We start from the raw sequence: 20,622 nt of genomic DNA, 5'->3' as shown, positions 1-20,622 counted from the left end.
GGATGGTTTATGAATGTTTATGTTACTATATTAAAAATGCATCAGAAATCCGGATTTTTGGTAAATATACCTGGTTTTGTGATCCATATTCTAGATCCGGATTTAAGTTGGTTTATGACTGTTTTTGGACAGTTTTAGGACATAAAAATGTCATGTGATAGTTTTAAGACAACAGGTTTTTCTGGTTATATGATCATATTTGAAATCTGTTGTTGGTACACTTCTTCTTTATAACATCTGGAACATTCTCTCTTCTGTTTTCTCAATTATTTGAGTTTTATCCGATTAAAGATTGGGAGTACCACCCAAATACTTTAATTTGAAAGTGTTATACACGATTCTCAGAATTTTCAAGCCTTTTATTACCCTAAATTTCTAACAAAGATTAAAGTATTTGTGTGATCATGGCAAGTGGTGATTATGTGAAGGAAATGGCAACTAAGTTTGACAAACTGAACAACTTTGAAGGGCAATATTTTCGTAGATGGCAGAAGAAGATGAAGTTTCTCCTTACCCCTCTGAAAGTGGTGTATGTTCTGAGTACACATATGCCAGTCTTACCATAATCTGTTGAAGATGAACCTTTGGAGTCAACAAGAAGGAGATCAAAGTGGGAAAATGATAATTACATATGTCGTGGTCATATTCTCAATGGTATGTCTGACTCTCTTTTTGATATCTATCAAAATTTCGAATCTACAAAAGAACTGTGGGATTCTCTTGAATCCAAGTACATGGCTGAAGATGCTTCTAGCAAGAAGTTTCTTGTTGGTAACTTTATGGGTTACAAAATGGTTATCTCCAGGCCTGTTATGGAACAATTCCATGAAATGTTAAGGATTTTGGGATAATTTGCTCAACACAATCTGAAAATGGGTGAAGCCATTTATGTGGTTGTGATCATTGACAATCTGCCCCCTTCTTGGAAGGATTTCAAGCACAATCTAAAACATAACAAAGAGGAATTAGCTTTGACTCAACTTGGAAGCCATTTGAGGACTGAAGAGTCCTTAAGGAATCAAGAACTTGATAACAATCCCAAAGGCAAGAATCAAGTTGGTTCCTCTTCTGTGAACATGGTGGATGGAGAAGGATTAAATAATCAAAAGAAGTCTAATAGAAAAAGAAAGTTCACAGGAAATGATAAAAAGTCTTCCAACAAGAAGGCTAAAGTGGTATGTTGGAATTGTAACAGACTAGGTTACTTCAAGAAAGATTATCGTTTTTGTAAAATGAACAAGGATGGTGTTGGACCAAGTGGATCCAAGGATCCAGAAAAGCAACAAGGTCAGATTTCTTTTTTCTTGCAGATTTCTAAATATATTCAGAATTATATTTATGTGATTTCTGAAGCATTTTATGTGCAGGATGATAATCTTGCATGGTGGGTTGATTCAGGAGCAATAAGTCATGTTTGCACAGATCTATATTGGTTTAAAGATTTTCAACCAATTGAAGATGTATATGTTGTGAAGATGGGAAATGTTGCAACTGAACCAATCAAGGGACTAGGATATGTTTTACTTACCTTTACTTTTGGTAAATGTTTGTGTTTGAACAATGTTTTATATGTTCCAGGGATTCGTAAGAATCTCGTGTCTGAAATTGTATTAAATAATTGTGGTTACAAACAAGTGTTAGAAAGTGAAAAGCATATATTGTCAAGACATGGTTCTTTTATGGGATTTGGATATGTATATGAATGGAATGATTAGACTTAATATTAATTATCCTTTTATTGAAAATTTTGTTTGCATAGCTTCTACTAGTACTAGCAATAATTTTAATAAATCTAAATTATGACATGCTAGACTAGGACACATTCATTACAAGAGATTAAAAGACATGTCTAAAATGAGTTTAATTGCTGCTTTTGATATGTAAAATAATGAAAAATGTAAAACATGCATGCTAACTAAAATCACTAGACAACCTTTCAAAGATGTTGTTAGGGAAAGCAAGGTGTTGGATCTTATACATAGTGATTTATGTGATTTCCATGCAACACCTTCCCCTGGAAACAAAAAGTATGTTGTACTTTTATTGATGATGCATCTAGATATTGTTATGTCTATTTACTGCATTCTAAGGATGAAGCACTTGATAAATTTAAATTTTATAAACAACAAGTTGAGCTTCATAAAAATAAATTAATAAAAGTATTGCGTACTGATAGAGTGGTGAGTATTATGATCCAGTTTATTTTGAATCAATTGGAATAAGACATCAAACCACAGCTCCTTAGATCATAACAAAATGGTGTAGCTGAAAGGAAGAATAGTATAACACCCCGACTCTCATATATAAACTTTACAGTCTTTTATTTCCATTTTAGAAAGGTCGGCTCGACAAGTTGGATGCCCTGACTCGTCGAGTAGGAACGGATTTGGCCGCGTGTCTTAAGTGACCAACTCGATGAGTTGGAGTTGGAGGATGAAACTTTAATTTTCGGGATTTTGCACCCTATTTAAAGGGTCATTAGCCTCCCTTACAACCCCCTTTGAGGTCATAAACCCTAAATCGTGTTTTCTCTCAATACTTGTGTGTTATTAAGCTTGGAAGGTGGATCTTGGTGAGAGCAGCTTGAAGATCAAGAAGCTTCCAGCAAGGAACAGTTGAGGATCTGAACTGTAATGCTCGTGTTCCTGGGCTAAGCATTAATGATGATGTAATAGTCTAGGTCAACCATTGTAACTCATTTTAAAGTAATAAAGATGAATTACTTGAATATTATGTGAATTGTGTGCTTTTGTGTGCTTATTACTTGTTTATAATAATATAATAAATGATACAAATAAATGTAAAAAATAAAATGTTAGATAAACCCGATATCTATGTAAAGAACGTCGAAATCCGAGTTATTACGAAGAAGTTATGCATGTCGATGTTTCGCGACAGAACCGACACGACACTGCGTGACGTAAATAGTGAATTTACAATAGAGGACTTTTTATCCCTAGCGATCTAAAATAAAGTCATAATGTTCGTTAAACCGAGAGCGTGCAAAAAAAGAACGTCCAAATTTAACTTCGTATGAGTAAGTTATGATTTTTCGAAGTTTCGGATCAGCAGTGTACAACTTGAAAGTCGAATTTTAGATCTAGAAATTTTTAGCTGACGCAACCTGAATGAGAATTGAATATCTGATTAATAGGAGTTCAACGATAAAAGGACAGTCGAAAACGGAGTTTGTATGTAGAAGTTATGAATTCTACACGGTCGTTTAGCAGTGTAATCTTCTCATGCTATTCATTTTAAAATCGGTCGAGAATTAGCCAATGGAGTCTAGATAAAAGTTGTAGAGCATGTTCCCACCTACGTGTGGATATAAAGAACGCCGAAAACGGAGATCATATGCGAAAGTTACGGGGTTTAGAAGTCTACAGGGTGTTGCAGCGAAATAGGTGACGTCGCGCAATCTGAGCCATTTCTTTCTCCACAACAGATCGCGAAATGTGGCACCGACTCAACGAGTTGGACCAGAAACTCGACGAGTAGGGGGTCAGAAACTCGACAAGTTAGGCCAGAAACTCGACGATTTCACCCCTTTTTCAGCCTATAAATACCAACCGAGGCCAGCCTTCATCCTTCACTCCTTCCCCACTTTTTTCTCTCTTTACACACTCTCTAAACCTCCCAAAACACCCCCAAAAGCCTAGGAAACTTCCCTAGAAGTTGAATAAATCCACAGAGAGCTATAAGGCTTCGAGAAAAAGAGTTTTTCTGTTTGAAACTCTTCCCATGTAGAGCCCGGTTTTCAAGCAAGCTTCCCGGTTTTGTCAAAGAAGATTATTCTACGAAGCGAAGTGTTGTCCGAACTACTCCTTATCAGGTGAGTGTATAGTCACTTTTATATTGCACATAGATATAAAGTATTTTATATAAATTACGTACTATGTGTATATATATTATCTGTTTACTTGGAATCTATGTTGGATGAAAGATCTGAACCTTTTTCTTCTCAGATCTAAACTTTTTCTTTCAGATCTAAAGTTTTCTTCCAAATTTGAACTCTTTTCCATCACATTTAGACTTTCTCCCTTCAGATCTAAACTGTATATGAATGTTTTATACTTTTGGATCTATGCTGTATGAATGATTTAAACTTTGTTTTCTAGATCTAAACTATATATGTATTTTATATCTACAAATATTTTGGGTAAACCATGGGTAGATGAAATAGTTGGTGTGTGGTGAAATAAAATGATGAGAGGCCTCGATGTTGACGTTATTCCAGTCATCTGGTGGAGTATGGATGACAACCATGGACTTTTCTAGGAAGTCCAGTGGAACGATAGCAGGCTCGCAACCTGTAAGTGTTTGTGAACGATGTGTTCACCGGTATACTCCATCCCTCCATGGTTGCTTTATGGACACATATGGCTGAGGAATCCACTTAGCAGTAGTGTCTATCCCGATGAAATTCCTTAGGATAGGTCCCTTATGATAGATGCTTTAGGGACGTAAGGTGAGGATAACGGGAACGGATAATCGGGTTTAATGATTGTTGAAAATAATAATCTTATTTATTATGGGTTGAAAATCCTATATGCTCACCAGGATCCCCAACCTGACCTATTCAGTTTCTTGTATTATAGGTAGTGGAAAAAGCATAGTTGGATGATTTGATTAGAGATTATGGATTTTAGGCCAGTAGAAAATAAATGGAATATTGTAAGGTCTATGTTGTTTTGAGGCTAAATTTTGTTTTGTGGCCTATGACGTTTATGCTTATGATTTGTATCGATGACTGACATCCCAAGTTTTTGTAATGTAATAAAAATATATTTATTTAAGAAATGCTTTGATAAATTAGTATCATGTTTCGTTTTGGGAAGAAATCCCACAACACTTTTCCTTGAAAGATTAGTCTGATTTTATTATAAAAGCATAAACGAAATCGGTCTTTTATGGAAATGGTCTTATGGTAAATATAGGTGGTGGAGTCCGTGGCTGTGATTCGATAGTTTGAGCTTATCACTTCGATTCGACATTTGCGAGGTGAGTTTTACTCACTATACTCAAGGGTCGAAGGCATCAAGGTCGGCCCTTTGGATTATTATCCTGATATGTTATGCTAGTACAATCTGTTAGATCGGTATCCTGGTAGATAGGATGGTATATGCTATTAGGATCTGTTAGATCAGTATCCTGGTAGATAGGATGTTATTATGTTGCTATGATCTGTTAGATCGGTTTATCTATCTAGAGACTGTTATGTGATTATTTGTTATATGTGCACATGTTTGATTGGTGGTTGAGGCTTGTCTGCTTTGTGTGAAAGCCAACAGAACTGGGCATTCAAATCCGATGGTTGTGGGATCGTGAGTATTCCATCCCGAGGATGATTGGACTCGTCGTATGTGGGTATTCCAACCTGTTGGTTGTGGGCCTGGGGTATTCCATCCCTAGAATGATTCGACCCATAATATGTTGTCATTCCAACCGGATGGTTGAGGGCTGTTGTTTGTGATTATATGTATATTGTTGTATGTATGAGTATTTTGGGGGAACTCACTAAGCTTCGGGCTTACAGTTTTAGTTTTGGTTTCAGGTACCTCGGATGATCGCAGGAAGACAAAGGCGTGATTGTACAACTCATCACATTTATGAGTTTGTTTCTGGGATACTCTGATATTATACTATTTTGAAAAACAAGTTTTTTAATATTCATTGGTTTTGAAATGTTTAAAAAGTTTAAATTTGGCACGATTTTTATGGATGTTACAAGTTGGTATCAAAGCCTTGGTTTGAGTGAATTGGAGGAACACTCGTGTGAATCTAGTCTCAAATCAAGTAAAAGATTTTCAAAATGATTTTAAATGGTTTTTAAAATAAGTAAAGGAGGATGCAGAGTGTACGATCAGTCGGAGCCAGTAAGTAGACCCCAAAATACCATGCAGTTATTTGATTATGTGATATGTTACAACAACATGCTAGTACTAGGCTAGGCATCTTCAGGAATTGCATGATAGAATTGTCTGATTATATGATGCATGATAGCCTAGGGTTTTCCTTATATGAAATCGACATCATTACTGTAGTTGCTTAGTGTATGCATCACGACTGTACATAATTAAGATCTTATAGCCAGAGAATGTTTGATTTGGCCTTATTTCCTATTCTTGTTTGATGAAGGGCTTAGGGTAGGCAGGTATTCGAAAGTATATAGGGTCCCGCATGATGTATGGCTAACATACATGAGTGTTGCACGGTTGGTGGAAGTTTCATAGGTGGGTTGTGTGAGGCCGGTAGGTTAGTTATGAGATAGTTAGCCATCCTCTAGGAGTGAGGATTGAGCGACCACCATGCATATGTTTATTGTTAGGATGTTGTGATGATAAATGAGACAAATATAGGTAGGTGTGGAAGGTAGTATGGGCCCGTACTACTAAAAGCACATGACCCATATGCGTAGCGAGGAAGTCACTACCCCTAGGTTTTAGTTAGGAGTTGGTTCCCTATTATTTGTGTGGATTATCTGATATCTTCCTGATGTATTTTCAGTATGGTGGTTACGAGGTGTTTTGTGACTGGATCCGGATCGAGATCATGACGGGCGATCAGGGTGCCCGGGCAGCACCCGAGATCATCGTAGAAATTGTGAGTTGAAAACTTAATCCAAAAAGTATGAGTGTCTAAAAAATGATTCTACTTTGTTCATAATTTTTATTATTTTTTAGTGGTCTCAAACCAGTGTGAATGTGTTCATCATCACAGACTGGTCCAAATCAATTCTGAAATGATAGACAATTTTGTAAAAATCGCCATAAATTGTAGAAAAACCGTATGAATGTGTGCAAGTAGTCATTAGAAAGGTATAAACTTGAGCTATTTGAATATTGAACATTTTTGAAAAATATTAAGTTTGAGATGGTCAAAACAGTTCATGAACAGACCATAACTCTTTTATTGAATGCTGATGTTTAAGTTTAGATTATGTTTTGGTGTTGTAACTTGTATCCCCCCCCCCCCCCTTAAAACTTGAAGAAAACATGAAAATGTAGGGTTATGAACTCACATTTTGTGATTTCTTGTGGAGGAAGGTTGAAGATGAGGAGTTTCAAGTCAAGAACACTTGAGAGATGCTTGAAGATTTGAAGATCCCAAGAACAAATATGTAGATATTTGTGTAAATGATTTAAGATTTGTATGAATATGTGAAGATTTTGTAGAAGTTGAAAGAAGATACTTACCAAACAGGAGGAAAGCTCAAGAACACTCCTTGAAAGGATTGTAGTTTATAGAGAGAAAGTGAGAGGGGTTCTCTTTTGGAGAAAAATGGCAATCTTGGAGGAGAAGGAATAATCTCCTAGAATTTGTTTATAGGGATTTCCATAAAGGTAGATTTGATGCATTGTTGGGGAGAAGTGATGAAAATGTCAATGATTTGACTAGCTAGAGAGTGAATAGAGACATAAAGTAGATATAAAGGTGGCTTGTGTCATAAGTTTATAGGAAAAGTCAAAAGAGCCTTTATGTCCTTTTGATATTATCCTAAACAAAATATTATTTATAATTAATAAATCCCTAAGATGTGGTTAAAATATGATTTTAGGAGGTCTAATATGTCAAAAATATGAATTGGGCGAAAATCCCACGTCAAAATCATCAAAAAAGGATTCGAATTGCGAAACTTGTCAAAAACCAAACATGAGAAGCGAATGAGAGGTTGTTGATATGAAGGTGGGTTCGCAGTGAAGGCTATTGATCGGATGTGAAGGCTCTCAGTGTGAGAGCTTGATGTTTGCAACGAACTTCGAACCAGGTGCGAACCTCGGATCTGGGTGTGAAAGTGTGCAGCTGCGAGTTTCGATCAAATATGCCAAAGTCGGAACTGGTATGGAAAACAACCCGGTTCGCTGCGAGAAAAGGTTTCGCTGCAAGGGGAGGGATCGCATCAAGAGAGGTTTCACATGAGAGGGTTTTGCTTCTTGAGAGGTTTCGCACCTATTGTGTTGTTTTTCATATTTTCTTCCCGTTTCGAGTGATTTTCAAATAATTGAAGGGATGGGATGGCATGGATGTTTATGAAAAGTTGAAAGAGATTTTAAGAGAGATTTAGGAGAGAGAGATATAGCGAGGGAGATTTTTCTTGTGGCCTTTGTTAGTGTTTTTCCCCGTAGTGCTAGGATTGTAAACTCACTATGCCTTGTACAAGTCCCTCTGATTTAAAGCAATTCCTAACTGAGTTTCACATAACATTCTAGCATCCTTTTCTAACACTAAGTATCTTTCTAACATGGCTACTTTGAGTCTCATGTCTTCTAGTCGTCCTATTACATGAAACATTTCTTGGGATGCTATGTTCTTCTCATCTAAGGCCTTGTTATAATGTTGAAGGATGACAACACAAATGTCATTAAGGTTGTCTAAGAAGGGTTGACAATCATGCATGCTATAATTATTAGTTTGGATCATGAGTTTTACCTATTCAACAATGTTTAGAGTTCCATCTTTTTCCATGAAGTAATAGTTTTTCTCCAACTTGGTTGATCCATCTTCATCAGCAGTTTCCAACATGCAAATTTCTCGCTTGCCCTTGATGTTGTTGAAGTCTTCATCTTCATCCCCTGACGACCATACTTTATGATCCCTCTTCACCTGGGCCACATATTCTTTTCCCTTTTCCTTTTCATCCATCTCCTGTGCCATTCTAAGATAGAAAGCTTTGTCCTTCACCACATTGGCTTTACAGTCTTTAGTAAAGTGGTTTTCTTTGTTGCATTTATGACAAATGACAACATCATCTTTAACTTTGGTTGAGGTACCAGAGTTAATTGGCTTGACAGGTTGCGGTGCCTCCTTGGTTTGATGAGTGTTCAGAGGTTAAGGAGACTGGTGAGGATTTTTGGGATATCGAGAGTGATTATTTTGAGGATTGAAGTTTCGGTTGAAGGGAGGTTTGGTGAACTGCTGATTTTTGCGAAAGGAGGTTGGTGGTAGCATGTTGAATTGTTAGCTAACAAGAGCAATTGCATTTTGTAATTCTTCATCATCATCATACTCTGTGTCAGCTTCGTATGACTGTGGTGGGTTCTCATTTGTAGAAGGGTAAGATTCATATGGTTGGATGGTTTTGTTTTGAGCTATGAGAGCAAGTGGACCTCCGACGTCTGCACAATCTTTGAGCACGGTTGATTCTTATGCCTGGAGTTCTCTATAAAAATTGAAGAGAGATAGTGAGTGGATCTTCCTATCACCTTGGACTATCATTTTCACCGTAGTCTAGTGTTTCCCCACACCATAGAGAAACTGAAGGTTGGTTTCATGGTTGCTTCAGATAGTACCCTCATTTGATAACTTCGTGACAATGAGGTTGAATCTTTTGAAGGAGTCTTCAAGACTTTTACCAGGATGAGCTTTGAAGTTGTTAAACTCGTTGAGTGTGGTGGTGAGTTTCTTGTCTTGATCTTGCTCAGAACCTTCATACAGATTTTTGAGGACATCCCAGATTTCTTTGGCTGATTTGCAGTTGATTATGATGTAAAAGTTGTCTGGGGCTACTCCACATGAGATCTCATAGAAAGCAATAGCATCACTTTCCATTTTATCAAGATCATCTTTAGTGGGACGTTTCATTGTGGCTTGAGCTCCTCCAAGTCTGGCTTGAGCACCATCAACTACAACTGGAGTGAGAATAGGTACATGAGGTCCTTCTTTTATGGATCTCCATACATCTCTTCCAAGTCTCTTTATATACCTCTCCATCCTTTCAGACCAGTGGTGATACTCGCTTGCAACAAGTATTGGTGCTCGATTAGAAACTCCAACACTATTGAAAACGTTAAGAGATAATGCTTGTGCCATATTTCCTTTTTTTTGTTTTTATTTTTTATTTTTAGAAAAAATGACCTTTAGTGGTATAGAAGGCTTTTCAAAATTGGAGTTTTGTTTAAAAAGCAACCACTTTGCCTCTGATACCAATTGATGAGAGAAAAACTTGAGAAACACACTTGAACAAACGTTAGAACAAGTTATATATTGCGGAATAAAGTTTACCTCAAATGATCATAAAGCTTAACAATAATAATAGGTTAGAGATGTTAGAAAGTTAGTTGCGGAATATTTAAATGCGGAAAAGTAAGGAAATATAAATGACAAAAAGTTATATATATCATGTAAACACCAAACTGATTCTTAACAAGGTTTTCAATCAAACACAAGTTAGTATATGTGATCAGTTTAAAGTGATTGAAGTCACAAGGACTTGCTCTGAAGGAGAGTTAGATCTTAATATGTTTTAGAGTTAGTTCAACAAGATCTTAGAGAATGAGAAGATATGAATTCAGAGAAAATAGAGATGTAATTAATAGGTAAGAAGTTAGAGGTTAGAGGTTATTTCATTTAGAAACGGAGTACTCTATTTATAGAGTCTCGAGAAATTACATGAGAAATAAACGAAGACTAAATTTTGATAAAAGTGTCCATGCAAGGCACACTAGACAATACAATGTAAACAGAAAAGTTAAAAGGCTAAGTCTTTGTTACTGATGACACTGCGGATGACAGAGACTGATTGCGGTTGGGAAGGTCATTGCGGTTGCTGAGATGACTTCGGATTAACAAGTTAAAGAGGGTCACTTTCATGTTTCAACACTAAGGTTCTCGGCCCCATGGGTTTCCATTAGGAGGGTTTTCGGTCAAGAGGTTTTCATGGCCGAAAACCTTAAGGAAATGATTCATTTCGATTAATATTAAGCTATTTGATCTAATTGGAGTTTCTAAGAGTTTATTACATACATGATTCTTATTGTATGCATATATGTAATCATATAACACTGTCATTTTTTTTTGAATTTCAATAATCTATTGCAACAAGGTTACATAGAGAAATCATTAGTACATGGATAGAATTTTGACCCTAAACTTGCTAGTTGTCACAGTTTTAAGAAGTATTATTGCCTAAAATCTCTTCTAAAGCTAAACCTTAATCGAAATATGATCTTCTTCTATGTTCCATCACTTCTATGGTCTCCAAAAGTCGAATAAAACTCCAAGCATTTGTTAGGTTTGAGAGAATAATCGTAATATTTATATCTCTAGAATCTGGTCCACCACATCATGGTTAACCACCAAAACGACATGGTTTTCATTAAAAGCAGATAATCAACAAATTACTATTCCATCGGGATTTCTCCAATCACCACGTCGTGTTGAGACAACCACCACGTGGTCTTCCAACTTTAAGTCTTCTTAGATTTTTATCCATTTTCCCACTTCTAGCTCCGCAATAGCTTCCTTTTGATCTCGAGCATATCTTCACTGCTACAGAACATATTTTAAATAAATTAAGTACCTTTTGTTCTATAATGAGCAAAAATGTAGCAAAATGTATTAAAATAATGCATGAAATATATAACCAAATATGCAAATATCAATTAGTCGATATCTCAAGGTTTTATATCTTCTCCATGAAAAGCGATTAATAATGATTCTAGAAAGATTTCTCAAAAAGGTATTGGCCTTTTCAATGTGTAAATTTCATCTTGGTAATGGGTCTTCTATTTTGTTTTGTGATGAAGTTTGGAGTGGTGATCTCACTTTAAAATCTCATTTTCTTAGTGTCTATGCGCTTGATTTGGAGAAGTCTTGTCTAGTTTCCGACATGCTTAGGTTACCTGACTGGATTTTGTTTTTTAGAAGAACTCCTAGAGCTAGCTAGGAGTTGCTCCAATATACGTCTATGAGGTCTTGTGTTACCCACGTTAATCTTATGGAGAAACGAGATTCTGTTGGATTTGTGTCTAAGCCCGTAACTATGTTTGGTAAGTACTTGACCCGGTTGTACATGGTCCTTTTGGGTTGCCTTCACCAAAGCAACTTAACAGGGTGATTTATGGAGAGAGAGAGAGAGAGAGAGAGGTTAGTATGGTTTATATATATTAAAGGAGAAATCATATAGTTTAATTAATATTAGACAAGAATTAATTAATAATTAATTCTATGAATAAAAGACAATAAATAAATAAATGGGACTTAAACTGTCAAATGTGTGATAGTTGAATTTTAAGCTGAGAAGGCTTATGGACTAGGAATGGATGAAATTAGGGAGGTGTCCATCCTAATTTCGGCCATAAGGGCCCTATTCCAGAAGCTTCCTTGGATTGCTTGAGGTCTAAGCCATCCATTAGGGTTTTGACTGAAACCCTAGCAGCACCAGTATAAATAAGGCCCCAAGGCATCCAATTTTCGGCCACTTTGAACCCTAGGAGTCTTCATAGCCGAAATTGTGTCTCTCCCCACTCCCCAATATCATCCTCTTGTTTGTGTGGTGTTTTTAATCCATTAGAGGAGTGACATTTGTGACTCTAAGCTCCAAGACAAGAAGATTCAAGCCATTGTTGAAGACGTAATCATCTAGATCTGTTTTCTTCTGTTAATTTTGAAATATGTATGCTAGATCTAGGGTTCATAAGTCTTGGATGTATTGCATGTACATTAGAGAAACCTAGATCTAGGCTTTAGGGTTTGCATGAACACATACGATTTTATTTTATGTAAAACTCATCAGTGGTATCAGATCCTTGATTAGTTTCTATTGTATTGATGCCTTGTATGTTCAACTTGCTGAAGAAATCATGTTTTTGCTCTCTGTCCGACCTGACTCGGCGAGTCACTAGCTGCACTCGGCGAGTTGGCCCAACTCGGCTAGTCCAGTGTGTGACTCGACGAGTCGGGGAGTTAGATAGAGGGATTTTTGGGATTTCTTGTTGTTTTATTGAAGGATAATTACCAAAATCGTTTTTGACTAATAAAATCCTAATTTTATTATTATTATGCGATTATCCTTACCAAAATAAAAGATAATTACCTATTAGTTGAATAATAAATTGTTTATATGATAAGATTTGATTATTTGAATTATTTGATGAATTATCTTGTGAATAAAATGGAATATGTCAAATTTAGATAATCATTAAATTAATTGTATGATTTAAATTATTTGCTATTTGATCCTATGTGTTTTGAAAATTTCAAAACTTACCCTTAAGTTTTGAAATTTAATTTTTTTTATTAAAAGTTTAATTTGAATTATTTAAATTTCAAACCCTATAATTTTACAAGTTTAAAATTCACCCTATACTATTATAATGTTATAAGAATAATTATTATATATCTATAACTTAAAATGCTAGTCTTACCGTTAGTAGGTCTCGTTCACGAAGCCGATCTATAGGGGGGGTATAAGGTTATCGCCTATAAAATGGTCGTTTAATGGGTGTCCACTCTCACCCATCGCTTCTTTGATTGGTGGAGGGTCGTTAGCCGAACAGGTAGGCCGAACGGGTAGGATAGGTCAAACCTTTTCCACATTAAAAGTATAATGATTTATAAAGTAACTAAATGTTTTTACAAAATTCCTAATCTTAGTTACTTTAGGAAAAAGTGAATTTGATGCAATTCCATGAAATTACACTTTGTACCCTTGCTAAGATGTTAGTGGAGCGTGTGTGGTTAACCGGCACACTGATTGGGCTCTAAGCAAAGGTGGAAATGGGTGACTCGATGTTTGTCATAGTTCGATGGAGTGTGTATGGTTAACCGACACGTCAAATAGGTGACTGTAACATTAGGGGCATCATGTACATTTGCATGGTTATTCACACCCGCTTTGTGATCCTCGGCATCCCAGTCACAAACTTGAGGGGTATATCAAGATTTAAACATGCCATTGAAAAGTTCAATGAATCTCAAAAGATATACGAGTTTTCAATACATTTAAAACTTAATCTCTCTTTCATTTTTCATGGTGGAAAATTAGTGAATCGTCATTCACTTACCTTCAAATTATTTTCTTTTTAGATTACGACATCCCTCTTCTAATTTGTAAATAATGTGTTGGGTCCTAGCCCCAATTTCTCATTTGGGTGTTTAATTGGGGATTCACTTCTAATCAAACTTGTCTATTTTCTATTTCAGATGTTAAACGTGAACAATAATGCTTCTAGCTCAAATTCCTCCGGCTCGTTCTCACTCATGAATTTGTGTGGGAGAGTGATCTTTGATGAGTCCAATTTCAATGATTGGATCCACAACATCCGAATGGTCACTCGTGACGAAGACAAAGAGTATGTCCTCAATGAGAAGCTAAAGGAAATCAACCTCAACATTGCCACTGCCAATGAGATCGTTGCCTTTGAGGCCCATGAGCATGATGCTACGAAATTCCATTGCATAATGCTGGCGACTATGACTGTAGAAATCCAGAAGTCCTATGAGGACATGTATCCCAATGAGATGCATTAAGATTTGCTGGATCGGTACCACCAGAGCGCTAGGCAAGAAAGGTACGAGATCATCACTTCGATGATCACTGCCAAAATGGGTAATGGAGAGTCCCTTACCGCTCATCTGCAAAAGATGCAGAGATATGTTGATCACCTGCTAAAGTTAAATGTTAACTTTGATGAAGAGCTGGCAATCGACATCATCCTTCACTCCTTGCCTCCCTAATACAACTAGTTTCTCATGAGCTACCACATGAATAAGGAAGAGGTCACTTTGAGAAAGCTTCAAGGCTTGATAAGGACTACTGAGAGCAATCTTAAAGATAAATTTGTTGCATCAAATCCTATTCTTGCTGTTGCCCCAGTCTTGGCAATTGGGCAAGGAAATGGTAAGAAGGGGAACGCTCCCTCAAAGAGCAACCGCAAGGGAAAGTCTCAAGAAGGTACCTCCTCTAGTGGAACCAAGGTTGGTTCTACTAAACCCAAATCCAACCCTAAGGAGGCAGAGTTCCACTACTACCATGAAATAGGGCATTGGAAACGAAGCTGGCCGAAGTATCTGCAAGATATGAAGGATGGAAAGATCAAGCCGTCCTTCGCAAGTATTTACACTATTAAATATAATGATTCATCGCATTCTATTTATTGGGTTGTTGATACACGATGTGGTTTTCACATATGTTCTGATTTGTAGGGCCTAAGAAGAAATAGGGATGTGGAGCATGGAAAGATAAACTTGATCATGGGGAACAGAATATCATCGCCTATCACCAAGATTGGAGTTTACTCTTTAGTGCTTAGTAATGGATTAGGATTAGATTTAAATAATTGTTGCTATTTGCCAGATATTGCAAGAAACGTCATTTCTTTTCATGGTTTATATAGATAAGGATTTAGATATTCATTTGATAATGAAAATAGTTCTATTAATGCTTATCTTAATGGTGTTTTCTATTTTGAAGCATTGCCTTGTAATGAAATAGTGATGATTGTAGATAGTTTAGGAAATGATGCGTTGTGTATCAATTCTTCCAATATTTTGGATAAAGCATGCTTGTGGCATTGTCGTCTTGGACATGTCAACAAGAAACGCATAGCCCAACTCCAAAAGGATTGAGTGTTGGAGTCATTCGACCTTAGGGACGATGACCTGTGTGAGTCTTGTTTACTTGGAAATATGACCAAGTCACCCTTCACTGGCACTTGTGAAAGGGGTGAGGGTTTATTGGATCTCATGCACACCGATGTGTGTGGGCCCTTTAAATCCACCGCAAGGGATGAAAACCGCTTCTATATGACTTTCACCGATGATTATAGTAGGTATGGGTATATCTACTTAATCAAGCACAAGTCAGAAACATTTTAAAAGTTTAAAGAGTTTAAACAATAAGTGGAGAATCAGTTGGGTGGGAAAATCAAGATGCTTCGATCCGATCGAGGTGTAGAGTACCTAAGTATTAAATTCCACAACTACCTCAAGGAATGTGGAATTGTTTCACAATTGACGCCACCTAGGACACCGCAGTTGAATGGTGTGGCTGAGAGGCGTAATCGAACCTTGCTAGACATGGTTCATTCCATGATGAGTCGTGCTTCGCTACCTATCTCATTCTGGGGGTATGCCTTAGAGATTGCCTCCCATATCCTTAACTTAGTCCGTACCAAGAAGGTTGCCAAAACACCTCACGAGATGTGGACAGGGAAAGCTCCGTCATTGGCACGTATCAAGGTTTGGGGTTACGAGGCTTTCGTAAGAGGAGAGACTCACGAAAAGCTCAAACCTCGTAGTGAGTGGTGTATTTTCATCGGCTACCCGCAGAAGTCCGTTGGATATCTCTTCTATAGACCGAGTGACAATGTTGTCTTTGTCAAGAGGAGAGGGGTTTTCTGACATTGAGAACTCATAAGCCAAGGGGATAGTGGGAGGCAAATCGATCTTGAAGAGATTCAAGATTCGAGCGATGAAGGAACCTCTAACGGTGGCGCTCAACCCAGGGAGGAAACTCCGGTTGAACCGATTGACAAGTCCTTACCTCTTAGACGTTCCAAAAGAGTTAGGGTTCAACCCCAATTTTATGGTTTTCATATTACTGCATAAGGGTATACGTTCATTAGTGATAGTACACTAGTGAATTTGGACGAACCTAACAGCTACAAAGAAGCCATGGCAGGCCCGGAGTCTGCAAAGTGGAAAGAGGTAATGGACAACGAGATTCTGTCTATGTATAATAACCAAGTTTGGAGCTTGGTTGATAATGTGTCAGGTCGTAAGACGGTCGGGTGCAAATGGATCTTCAAGAAGAAGACCGACATGGATGGGAATGTGCACACTTATAATGAGACATTCTCGCCAGTTGCAAAGCTAAAGTCTATTAGGGTGATGTTGGCCATTAATGTATTTCATGACTATGAAATATGGCAGATGGATGTCAAAACCACTTTCCTTAATGGGAAGTTGGTTGAGGATGTTTATATGAATCACTCAGAGGGTGTTGTCAATGCGAAGCATCCTAATAGAGTATGTAATTTTGAGAAGTCCATTTATGGACTAAAACAAGCATCTCGCAGATGGACTCTTTGGTTTGATGAGAAAGTCAAAAAGTTTGGTTTTCTGCGAAGCGAGGATGAATCATGCATATATGTCAAATCCAGTGGGAGTATAGTAAGCTTCCTCGTATTGTATGTCGATAACATACTAATCATAGGAAACGACATCACGACGCTGCAGGAAGTCAAGTCCTGGCTTGGGAAGAGTTTCGCTATAAAAGACCTCGGAGAGGCTGCCTATATTTTGGGAATAAGGATAGTGAGAAACATAAGTAACAGAATAATAGGACTTAGTCAGAATACTTACTTGGACAAGGTACTAAAGCATTTTAGTATGGGGAATTACAAGAAAGGGGAGTTACCAATCCAAAGTAATGCCAAGTTGAGTAAGACTCAAAGTTCGAGTACCGAAGTCCAGAGAGAAGAGGTGAGTCGAGTACCTTACGCTTCCACAGTTGGCTCGATCATGTATGTTATGATTGATGGGTTTTGAGCATTCTAACACTTCCTAAGTGTACATGCAACCCTAATAAACCTTGGATCTATGTTTGTCTAAGATACATGCAAATAATTATTTTTCCAAGGTTCATATCCTAACTAGCATGGCATGGGAAACATGAATCAAATAAAGCTAGTAGAAATAGTGTGAATGCCTTGTAGTAGTAGTTGATTGCTTGGAGTTTTAGAGCCTAGCAACAATAGTGTGAATGCCTCAAATGGAAATCAAAAATCACCACAAACTTGGAACTTTGAGAGAATAGTCACTACTATCTTGAAATAGGCCATCACCTTAACAAGTGTCAACTAGTGTGATTTCAAGAACCAAAGCCTCCTTTATATAGTGTGGTGGATTAGGGTTACATCCATGTAAACCCTAATACCCATGTCTCTTCATTTCCATGAGATCCATGGGTTAAAGCTCCATGGAGTATCCATGGACTTTTCCATGCAAGCCTAGCCCATTCCAAATAAGCATTAGCCCACACTATATAAATATAGAAGCCCATATTTAATTAGTAATATCTTTGATCTCTAAATGAATCCTAGATTAATTATAGATCAATACTAATTAAATAATATGATCTTATATTAATATATTAGAACTTATAATATATTAATAAATCATAACTTGTACTATTCTCAAATATTATCCATAAATTGTTCGGGTGAAGTGCAACCCAAATGGACGATGTCGGGTCAGGTCAAGTACATACCAAATATAGTTATGGACTTAGACACTATATCCAATAGTCTCCCACTTGGATAAGTCTAATAACTATAGTTGCAAGTATGACTTTAGGAACCGATCAGCAATCGTAGCTCTTTAAACTCTGTTGAACTAGAACGCGCCATTTTAGATAAGTGATCATATAATCCTCTGCTCAAGATATTAGCCGGACAAATACATGGAGCATGGTCTTACTTATTGTCCAACATTTGTTTCTCGATTTACGATTTGTTTGACATAGAACTTAACTGAACACATCAATTTAGTTCTGACCGGGCCCGGTACATAGGTCAAAACATAATCATCGAGGGGCCCAGATATCAGCTTCTAATCCTAGAAGGAACAAATAAACTTCGACTCATATGTTTGTTCTACCACTCATTGAATTATACACAAAGGCACATTTTATAACATCGAGTTACCAATGCGTTTTCGTACAATCAATTCATAACCAACTTGTAAGTAACAAATCATATCTCTAGGTTTGAAGACTTATTTAATATTACCGTCTCACGATCACTCGAGATAAAATTCCATGAAGTGATTCCAGTGAGCGTGGGTTGAGTCCAATGCTCAGAACTTATGAGCACTCATGATTGTTGTAGCCATGTCCAACACCTTAGACCTCTGCAACCAATCATGACAGTCTTGATTCATACCTACTTCCGACATATGACCGACTGTAGAGGTTTGAATAATATGATATACTAAACATAATTATTATGGAAGTCAAAACATGCAAAAGAAATATAGTAAACGATTGACAAGAGATAGCAACACTTTACTCATAAATAAAACACCTTTTATTCATCATCTAATGTCAACTACACTTTACCAATTTCATAATTTATCTAAATTCTAAAAATTATATCATCCTTCAGCCCTATGCTCCGAGCATGCTGGAGATGCTTAACCCTACTCAGTCCCTTCGTAAGGGGATCTGTTGGGTTCTCATCCGATGATACCCTCTTTGCCACGAGGATTCCTTCTTCTATTCGATGTCTGATGAAGTGATATTTTCTGTCAATGTGTCTGGATCTCCCATGGTCTATTGGTTCCTTGGCTAAGGCAACCGCACTATTGCTGTCACAGAAAATCTCTATTGGCTCCTTTATAGTTGGTACAACTCCAAGGTCTCCGATGAAGTTCTTTCGCCATATAGCCTCCTTTGCTGCCTCGCTTGCTGCTATATACTCTGATTCACAAGTGGAATCAGCCACTGTCTCCTGCTTGGAACTCTTCCAAGTGATTGCTCCTCCGTTTAAGGTAAAGGCCCAGCCCGACTGAGAGCGGAAATTATCCCTATCAGTCTGGAATCTAGAATCACTATACCCTACAACTCTCAAGTCATCACTCCCACCAAAGGTAAGGACCCAGTCCTTAGTCCTTCGCAGTTACTTGAGGATATTCTTTACCGCAGTCCAGTGTTCCTTGATAGGGTTCCCCTGATACCTGCTAACCATGCTTAAAGCAAAGGCTACATCAGGTCGAGTACACGTCATAGCATACATGATCGATCCTACAGCTGAAACATAAGGTAGTCGACTCATTTCTACTATCTCAGCCTCAGTACTAGGGATTTGTGCCTTACTCAATCTGGCGTTACTCCGAATGGGTAACTCACCTTTCTTGGAGTTATGCATGTTGAATCTTTTCAACACCTTCTCCACATAGGTGCTTTGACTAAGTCCAATTAGTCTTTTACTCTTGTTTCTCAAAATCCTTATCCCTATGATATAGGCAGCTTCGCCAAGGTCCTTCATAGCGAAACACTTCCCAAGCCAGGACTTTACTTCCTGCAGGGTTGGGATGTCATTTCCTATGAGTAGTATGTCATCCACATACAATACCAAAAGGTTAACTATACTCCCACTAGCCTTGACATAAACACAAGATTCATCTTCACTCCTAGAAAAGCCAAATTCCTTGACCATTTCATCAAAGCAAAGATTCCATCTGCGAGGTGCTTGCTTTAATCCATAAATGGATTTCTCAAGCTTACACACTCTATTAGGGTACTCGTTGCTGAAAAAACCTTCTGGCTGACTCATGTAAACATCTTCAGTCAACTTTCCATTAAGGAAAACGGTTTTGACATCCATTTGCCAAATTTCATAGTCATGAAATGCAGCTATGGCTAACATAACCCTAATAGACTTAATCTTGGCTACTGGAGAAAAGGTCTCATCATAATCCACCCCAGGAATTTGAGAGAAGCCCTTTGCAACCATTCGAGCCTTATAAGTGTGTACATTACCATCCATGTCGGTCTTCTTCTTGAAGATCCATTTGCACCCTACAGTCTTACGACCTGGTACATTCTCAACCAAGTTCCAAACTTGATTGTCATACATGGATTGTATCTCGCTATCCATAGCCTCTTTCAATTTAGCAGACACGTGGCCTGCCGTGGCTTCCTCGTAGCTGTTAGGGTCATCCATACCTACTAGTGTCCCATCACTAATAAGTGTCTCACCTTCTGCAGTAATATGGAAACCATACAGATTCGTCAATTGGCTCAACAGGAGTTTACTCCTCAAGTTGAGGGTTAGCGTTTGAAGTTCCTTCACCACTTGACTCTTGAATTTCTTCAAGATCAATTTTCCTCCCACTGTC

The 20,622-nt window shown here is 37.5% G+C and overlaps 1 protein-coding gene across 1 annotated transcript; it reads left to right on the top strand.

Annotated features, from left to right (window-relative positions):
• Positions 1 to 409: 409 nt before the first annotated feature.
• Positions 410 to 1,572, top strand: LOC145044306 (uncharacterized). Its single transcript, XM_078993181.1, has 2 exons — positions 410 to 1,287; positions 1,368 to 1,572. Exons 1-2 carry the CDS (start codon positions 873 to 875, stop codon positions 1,370 to 1,372), a joined length of 420 nt encoding a protein of 139 aa, XP_078849307.1. The 5' UTR covers positions 410 to 872; the 3' UTR covers positions 1,373 to 1,572.
• The last annotated feature ends 19,050 nt before the right edge of the window (positions 1,573 to 20,622 follow it).

This window comes from Lactuca saligna, chromosome 4 (genome assembly GCF_052625555.1).
Source record: "Lactuca saligna cultivar CGN05327 chromosome 4, ASM5262555v1, whole genome shotgun sequence".
Taxonomy (NCBI): domain Eukaryota; kingdom Viridiplantae; phylum Streptophyta; class Magnoliopsida; order Asterales; family Asteraceae; genus Lactuca; species Lactuca saligna.
The sequence above is the reverse complement of the archived record's forward strand: the minus strand, read 5'-3'. Positions and strand labels throughout refer to the sequence as shown.

Coding starts and splice junctions, on each gene's coding strand:
- LOC145044306 (XM_078993181.1), top strand. CDS start 873: ATGGGTGAAGCCATTTATGTGGTTGTGATCATTGACAATCTGCCCCCT.